The 9,415-nt window shown below is 36.0% G+C and overlaps 1 protein-coding gene across 1 annotated transcript in view; it reads right to left on the minus strand.

Annotated features, from left to right (window-relative positions):
* Positions 1-9,415, minus strand: part of LOC106879076 (uncharacterized) — a 58,886-nt gene that overhangs the window by 8,598 nt on the left and 40,873 nt on the right. The window contains exons 4-6 of the mRNA XM_052973469.1: positions 5,556-5,721; positions 1,751-1,919; positions 4-137 (exon numbers count right to left, since the gene is read on the minus strand). Of these exons, the coding sequence (XP_052829429.1) occupies positions 4-137; positions 1,751-1,919; positions 5,556-5,721 (469 nt within the window). The remainder of the gene's footprint in view (positions 1-3; positions 138-1,750; positions 1,920-5,555; positions 5,722-9,415) is intronic.

The raw sequence follows: 9,415 nt of genomic DNA on the forward strand, positions 1-9,415 counted from the left end.
GACAAAGGAAAACAGTCTCAGGGTTGGCATCGAGAGGAGGAAGTCGGCTGTGTCTGGGATAAGCTTCTGTAAGTCGTGGGACAACTTTCCGTCTTGCTGGAAAATTTGCTTCAGTTCTCCGTACTTCTGCTTTATACCTGTTAATAAAATGAAGAAAGAAGGGTGGAACAAGGCATAAGTGAGTATGTGTGTGTGTATATATATATATATATATATATACAGAGAGAGGGAGGAAGGAAGGGATTTATTAATTGTATACATAGTTCATTATCTAATTAAGTTGCTATAATGTTTTAAATGTAAAAATATCTAGGTGAAATTTCTCTTCAGTATTAATAACCTGACAAGAGAGAAAACAACACTGGTATTTTTCCATCAACACACACACACATATATAAGGTTGTTCCCCAAAACTGTATAAACACTTTAACAACTGAAAATTCAACTTTCATTTCTTTTTAGATTTAACTCATTAGAAATAATGAAGGGAGCCAGACTAATCTGTGAACAAAGTGAATTTATCGTCAAGTTTGAAAATGTAAAAAGAAAAAATAGTAAAATAGTAAAAAAAAAGACAATTTAGGAGGGAGTTTCAAACAGAGCTATGTATGCGGACCACAGTTTGAAAACCCCTGGTCTAGAAGACTGCAGATATCAAACCCACAAAGTAAAGAAGGGCACTAATTCTGTGTAGCAAGCGAGTCATGAGATAGGAATTTTAAAATCAAGCATCCATTGCATTTTGAAGCAGTGTCATTAGAAAAGTTACATTTCCATGGTCCCGATGAATATGATCTGAATTGAAGAGTGAAGTTTTGCAAGTGGTACCTGACAAGATGTTTAGATGTACACTCTCAGACAAAGATTGTTTGGATTGGCGAGGCTACATTTAGTTCAAATGGTGTAAATAACTACCACAACTGCATTTACTGGGGGATCTGAGCCTCAGCGTATTATGGAGGAACAGTACGTTAATTTGCCAGGAATGATGGTATGGTATGGCTTAACATCATAAAGATTAATTGGACCAATCTTTTTGACAATATTGTGACTGGTCCCATTTACTTAAACTAGCTCTGATAATCTGTTATGTCAAGTATTCAAAAGTACTTTGAAGATAAGGAGCTTTATTTCCAGCAAGATAGGGCATCTGCATGCCACCACAGTAACGTAAGGGCCTACTTTGATGAATTTCTGCCAAACAAGTAGATCAGATGAAGAGATTCAGCGGAATACTCTTCGCATTCATTGGACCTCACACTACTAGATATTTATTTTTTTTTTGTTTTGGTGGGTGAATATCTAAGAGATAAATTTTACAGTACAAAACCAGCAACAGTTGATAAATTGAGAGCAGCCACTGAACAGAGAAGTGCATAAATGCCGAACAAAATGATTCTATTGCTTTGCATTATCAGTAGTACCTGAAAAAAGCCCATCATGTGTATGTGTGTGTGTGTGTGTGTGCTTGAGTGAGTGTGTATTACTGTCTCCTTGCCTTGATGATGTGTGAAACTTTTAAGTGTTACTGTCATACAAACAGTGTCCTTTGTGTTCCAATCTTCTAGGAAAACATATCTGGCCATAAGGAAATATTACCTTACTTTGAAACAGGGAACGGTTGGCATCTGGCCATAGAAAATCTGCCTTTACAAATTGTGTCTGACCCAGTTGAGCAGGGAAAAGTGAATGTTAAAATGATGATGATGGCAGGGATGAAAAAAAAAATAAAAGAAAAACCATGACATACCTGCAGTATTCGTTGAATGTTAACACGTAACATTTCTCCTCTATACAAGCTATACTGTTGACGTCACGGTGCCTCGAAGCGAACACTTCACAGTCTACATGACTGGGTTTACGACCAGTCTCAGTATGCTCAGGTCGATAGTACCAGAGTAAACTCATCATCATTTCCCCTATGAAGAATTCATAGACAACATAAAAACATGTAAAAAGATAAAAAGTAAAATAAAATGAAGGACATAGGTGTCCACATGTGTGTGTGTGTGTGTGTGTGTGTGTGTGTGTGTGTATTCTTTTATTTGTTTCAGTCATTTGACTGTGGCCATGCTAGAGATAAAAAGAGATGAAACCTTTAAAGGGTTTTAGTCGAAGAAATCAACTCCAGGACTTATTCTTTATAAGCCTAGTACTTATTCTATTGGTCTCTTTTGCTGAACCACTAAGTTACAGGGACATAAACACACCAACATTGGCTGTCAAGCAATGGGGGGAGGGGGAACAAACACAAAGACATACACACACACACACAACAGGTTCCTTTCAGTTTCCGTCTACCAAATCCACTCACAAGGCTCTTGTCAGCCCGAGGATATAGCAGAAGGCACTTACCCAAGGTGCCACGCAGTGAGACTGAACCCAGAACCATGTGGTTGGGAAGTAAGCTTCTTACCACACAGTTATTACACACACACACACACACCCTATATGTCTTAGCTACGTCAGTCATTGGACTGCTGCCATGCTGGATCACTGCCTTGGAGGATTGAGTCAAATCAATCTCATTGCTTATTTTTAAAATCTAGTATTTATTCTATCAGTCTCTTTTGCTGAACTTTTAACTGGTTGTCAAACAGTTGAGAGACATATACATATATAATATACAGTACAAACATACAATGGGCTTCCACACGGTTTTCATCTACCAAATTTACTCAAATGGCATTGGTCAGGTGGGCATTATAAAAGCAGACACTTACCAAAGGTACTGCACAGTGGTACTGAACCTGAAACCACATGGTTCCAAAGTAAGCTTCTTAATAACATAACCATGTCTGAGCCTACTACTAGATTTCTGTTAAGAAATCTTGGATCTTTTCCATATCAAGCATAGATTTTTTAAATAATTTTTTTTTAACTAAACACTATGAAACTTCGGATACTGGTTGAATGTATCACATAGAACGGAATTTACTCTTAATGTTTTTGACAAAATTTTGTATTTCAGAAGTCATTTCGTGTTAAAGTTGTCATATTTGTGTAATATTAACGAATCAATAACATGCATTCAGCTGAAGAAAGTAAACAACAACTTCTGGCTCATTATTTTTACAAAATTATTACTGAGACAGACCAAAGACGGAGCCTGTATGTGGTTGCATGACCTGCTAGAAAAAGTAGCCAAACTTTTTCATATACCGAATAGAAAAACCTCTGACACATTCAACCAGTATCTGAAGTTTCAAACTGTTTAGTCAAAAAAAATTAATTAAAAAATGTGACTGAGATTGACAAGATCCATGAAACTACTCTCGTACAACACTGGATATTAGCCATAATATGTACCGAGTTCCCATAACATTTTCTATTTATTTCATACAAAAATCTGAATAAATTATACTAGTCATGGGAATCCCAATATTTGGAATATGGATATTTGCTGTCTTTTATTCTTTCAACTTTTCTTTAACTTTAGCTGCTTCGTCATTCAGTGAAGAATATTGTTTTAACCACAGAATAGCTTTGATTGTAATGGATCTGTGAGAAAAGGCAGAGTGTGTGTGTGTGTGTGTAAGTGTGTGTAAGGAATTTCATTAGGGTGACAGAGTTATTTCAAGAAGTATGTAAAAGATAATTTATTTTACTAGCATACCTTTTCATAAAAATCTCCCCCCCCCCTATCATTTGCATGAGTGTGGTTAAAAATAAAATTTGAAAAGTCTCCGTCAAAAACAGAAAATTCAGTTTATGTGGGCATGCTATTCCAAAAGTCCACAAAGGCATTCTATTGTGAAAACTGTCCAGCAATGATGGGATACTCAGCTAGTGTGTGTGTAAATAAAACCTGGATGTGTTATTTATAATGTTGTAAACAGCAGTGAATATTCCAAAAAATCATTTCATGAAGACAACAAATGCTAAAAAGCATCAAAATTCTACATCGGTTGACTAAATTTAATCAGCACAAGAAAATGGCACTACTGTACCATGTGATTTCATTGTATTGCAGATCATCAGCTGTAAGGAAGTCAAGCACTAAATGTCACACAGAAAATCACTCAAGTCATGTTGTGAAAAGCTGGTGGGTTGTGTACAAATTACCTTTCAGATTCTATAATGAATATATTAGCACATCCAACCTAACCTGGATGTGTTGCTTATAGTGCCATAAGCTGTGGTGAAAGTCTCATAAACACAGCCTGTCAGCTTTGTACAACATCACTAGCTGTTTGGTCAGTATTATTATAATATAATATACATAACCACTCACACACAACATATACAGGGTGTCCCCAAAGTCTGGACACTGGAAATCTCATTAACTATATTCTTTTAACTATCTATTTTATATATTATCGGACTATAGATAACCAAGTTACAACAGGTATATAGTCCATTTTTTGTTCTATAGTGCATTGTTATACCTTTCTAAACTTTTTATTCTTTATATATTATATTTTATCTATATATATATATTTTTTCACCTACAATATTTTTTTTTACCTCCACAGATTAAATATGGCTTTGTGCTGAAATTGATGGTAGTGTGGAGTTATTGTATTGGGTTCATGTAAATCTTGCAAAGTGCATTGACCTTTGCATCACAAATGGAGGAAACCATATTGAAGATGTTATTTGTTAATATTCCAATTGAATAAAATGTTGAAAATTTTTACTTGTATTTCTTGAAAATATACATTTTGCCTATGTGTCCAGACTTTACACACACACACACACATTCAACAGGCTTGTCTCAGTCTCCATCTACTAAATCCACTTGCAAATCTTTGGTCAGCCCAGGGCTGCAATAGAAGACACTTGCCCAAGGTATCATACAACAGGACTGAACCCAAGACCACATGATTGGGAGGCAAATTCTTAACCACACAGCCACATCTACACCTATAGCCCCACTACCCATGCCTGTGCCCACATTGACATCATTAGCAGAGATGGACAATACTTTGTCAAGGATGTGCCAAAGCTAAACACAGAGACTGAGGAAGCCATGTTGGAGTGGCTGGCATGATAAAAGGAAGGGTAGATGCAATGAACAAAAGAGGATGTGTGAGGAAGATGAGAACAGAGAATGAGGAAAAAGCATGAAAATGGAGAGGAGGAAAAGAAGAAAAAGAGAAGGATGAAGAAGAGGGGAGGAAAGAAGGAAAAGAAGAGACCCAAGAAGACAAGACAAAACATTGAAGGCCAATCTCAAAACACTGAGTTTAGTAAAGAATATGACTAAGGATCAAGATACCTGGCATATTGCTGTACTAAAGAAGACCCATCTGCCATAATTGATACTGGTGCTGGTACCATGTTAAAAGCACCAAGTGCACTCTGTGGAGTAGTTTAGTTGGCATTAGGAAGGGCATCCAGCTATAGACACCATGCCACGAGAGACAATGGAGCCTGGTGCAGCCCCTGGCCTTACCAGTTCCAGTCAAACCATCCAATCCATGCAAGCATGGAAAATAGATGTTAAATGATGATGAAGTGGAAGAGACTATTTTCATGCATTTTGTGATATTTCAAAGCTAAAGAAAGAAAAAAAATCTACCACCTAGACACACACAAAACGCAGCACTTACCATCAGGTGGGTTTTCCCAGAAGGCCATTACTTTTGCTGTGAATGGTACGTCTTTCTTGCGAGGCCCAGACTTCAACAGAACACAATCTCTAACGCGAATAATATCTCCATCATCATGTTTGATGGCCGGGTAGCATTTACGCTCAACCGGTGGAGCATCAACAGTCTGAAAAATGAGCAAAAGAGAAAGAGAGCATAAATTAGACAAACAAATCTTTTTTTCTGAATTCTTAGATGATTTTCTAGATTTTTCTAGATGATTCTTAGATGATTTTCTTTATCAAATATAAATTTGATAAAGAGAAGCATTTCCTGAAATATTAAATGACCCATTTAGGATGGTACAATATTATTTTCATCACTGTCCATAAATTACAAAAAGAAATCTTGTTTAGTTCAAAATGTACCAACAAAAGGAAGGCAGCAAAAAAGCCACACTTTTTAGTAGAGCACAGCAAAATAGCCTGCCAATAAATACACATTTTTTCCGAAGTTTTGGATAGATTTTCTATCTTATATTCCATGAAATGAATTCTTTCTCAAAATATCAAGTATTAAATGACCTATATAGGATGATGCAACAAAACATAATTTTATATGACTGAAACAAGTAAAAGATAAAATACACACACACACACATACAATCACATATATATACTTGTGTGTATGTGTGAGTATATATTTTATCTTTTACTTGTCTAGTCATTAGACTGTGGCCATGATGGGGCATCGCCTTGAAGAATCTTTAGTTGAATGTATTGACCCCAGTACTAACTTTTTTTTTTAAAGCGTGGTACTTATTAAATAGATTGCTTTTGCCAAACTGCTAAATTATGGGGATGTAAACACACCAGCACCGGTTGTCCAGTGGTGTGACGGGACAAATAGACACAAAGACACACACACATAAGACAGGCTTCTTTCAGTTTCTGTCTACCAAATCCACTCACAAGACCTTGGTTGGCCTGAGGCTATAGTAGAAGACACTTGCCCAAGGTACCACACTGGTACTGACCTGGAACCATGTGGTTGGGAAGCAAGCTCCAACACAAAGAAGAATGAAGAATTATATATTTTTTACTTCGTAATTTATGATCCATAATTTGTCTATGCATGTTTCAGATGAGTTAGTGTTGGGTTAATTCTGCACTCAACCTTTTGAGACACATGGTGTTTTGGTATGTGTAGCCAAAAATATCAAAGTTTTTTTTCTATTGAGATACATCTATCTCTGATTAGCTATTACACTCGAAAACCAACCATTCACAACATTTGTTCTATTGGGCCAATGGATTGGCCTCAAAATCCTTTCAGCTTGTATCACTGGGGCTGATCAATTGGTCTGGGTGTCCCAAGAGGGATAAATCAATTCACAACTAAAGTATCACATAGACCAGAAAAAAAATCAATGCTAGCTCATCTACCTTGGAGAAACCACTCTGTGAAAAATGTAGAACATAGAACCACCAGGTTACAGTAGTAAACTGCTCACTGCTGTCCTAAGATAATGCTGGAGGAAGGGAAGTATAGTGATTATAAAAGTTAAATTAAAAAGGTTGAAGTAGTATTAAAATTTGATACTGTAAGAGTTTCTATAATAGTAAACAGCCTAATGCTGTCCAAAGCCATCAATGGGTGAAGGGAAGTATAATCAATATAAAAAGTAAATCAAATAAGGTTGAAGTGGTATAAGAACATGGTACTGCAAGACCTTCAGGTGTAGTCAAACCTTTTACTGACCCAGACTAAATTAGATAAAAATGGATAAGATGAATAAATTCCAAGTAGTACCAAACTATATTATTTAGGTCAGCTAAGTTGCTTATACTAATGTTTATAGGAAAAGGCATTTCTATGGAAGGCCAAATTTAGTCAATCTTTTATACTATACTCTGAAATCTTCAAAAACAAAATTTGGATTTACTAATCAAACATGAGTACAATAGTAATAACTGGACTATAAATAATTATCGTTCATCAGTCTAGTTAACCAAGAACTGTTACTATAGAGTGCTCAAAAAAGTATTTGCCTGGATTAATTTATCTCTATTCCTTTGTGTTATTTATTTTCATTTTATATATATATATATATATATATGCGAGGAAACATGGCCTAGTGGTCAGGGTGAGACAATGGTTTAATTCCTAGACCGGGTAGTGCATTGTGTTCTTGAGCAAAACACTTCATTTCGCATTGCCCTGTGATCACTTCAACACCTAGCAAAACAAATATATATATATGTATATATATATATATATATATATATATATATATATATATATATGTATATGTATGTATGTACGTGTGTGCATGTACATATAAATATCATGTGTGTGTGTGTATGTATACATACATGTATATTTATATGTGTATATGTATATATGATGGACTCTCCTATTGAAAACGACATATGAGTGTTCAGCTTTTTTGCCAAATAATTTTTTGCACAAATAATTTGTTTGTAGTAATCAGTTGTATGTGCCGTACATTAGCTCACTCACTCCATCAAATTGACATTGTCTGAACAGGTGCACAGTTTGCCATGTGTCAGCTGTTGAAGTGATCACAGGGCAGTGTGAGATGAAGTGTTTTGCTCAAGAACACAACGCACTACCCGGTCTAGGAATTAAACCATTGTCTCACCCTGACCACTAGGCCATATTTCCTCGCATATATATATATATATATATATATATATATATATATATAATGAAAATAAATAACACAAAGGAATAGAGATAAATTAATTCAGGCAAATACTTTTTTGAGCAACTAGACTGATGGCTAAACTGGCAACATGACCATCCCCAAGTACAACAATCTATCTATATATATATATGTATACACACATGCATATATAGATGCATTTGTATGCGTTTTTATGCAGATCTTGCATGAGAAGGTCTGAGGTCTAATTCTAGAGGGTAATTGTGGAAGCGGTACACTCAGGAAGACATGGGATGAAGTGGTGAGAAAGGGCTTCACTCAGGGAATGACATGGGACTGAGACTTCTGATGATTTGCTGTGCATGAGAAGACAGTAAAGCTAAGTAAAATTATGGCCTTTCATACATATAGGTGAGTCCTTTACAGCCATGCCCCCAACTCCAGCTCCATCTCTCAGTCAAGAGATCCTTGTCTTGCAGGCATGCAGGTGCTGGTGTCACATATGCATATGTATATGTGTATGAAAATATACATGTATGTATGTATATACCCCTGAAAGAAAGGCCAGCATAGCTACAAGCAAAATCTCTAGAGACAGGAAACATCCATATGAGATACAGATCAAAGGTCTCAAACTGGTTGCATAGACCAGGGGTTTTCAAACTGTGGTCCCCGGACCACAGGGGGTCCGCAAGGACAAGACAGGGGGTCCGCAAGGACAAGACAGGGGGTCCGTGGACAGCAAATACTTTTTATGGGCAATTTGATTTTATATATGTTTTTTAATCGAAATCTTTTAATTGACAATAAACCTATTTGTTAAATACTGTTAAATAAATAAATGTAAAAATATATGTTATTTTAAGCAAATATTTATGTATAAATATAAATTCCCTAAGGTAAAGCCTGAAATATAAAGGGGTCTGCAAGTCAAAAAGTTTGAAAACCCCTGGCATAGACAACTCAAGAATAGGGAGATGTTTAATTTAAGACGGACACCCCTGGAAATCGAACACAATATCAAACTCTATGGAAAGAAATGAGCAGAGAGAAAGAACAGACCTGTGGAAAGCATAAAAACAAACCCAGAAAGCTTTCTATAAATTTGCAAATAAAAAAAAACAACAATACAATACAAGATAGGACTGTTGTTCCAAGACAATGGCTGACTGGCCCAAAAAGGATAAGTGGA

The sequence above is a fragment of the Octopus bimaculoides genome, chromosome 16 (genome assembly GCF_001194135.2).
Source record: "Octopus bimaculoides isolate UCB-OBI-ISO-001 chromosome 16, ASM119413v2, whole genome shotgun sequence".
NCBI classification, from domain to species: Eukaryota; Metazoa; Mollusca; class Cephalopoda; order Octopoda; family Octopodidae; genus Octopus; species Octopus bimaculoides.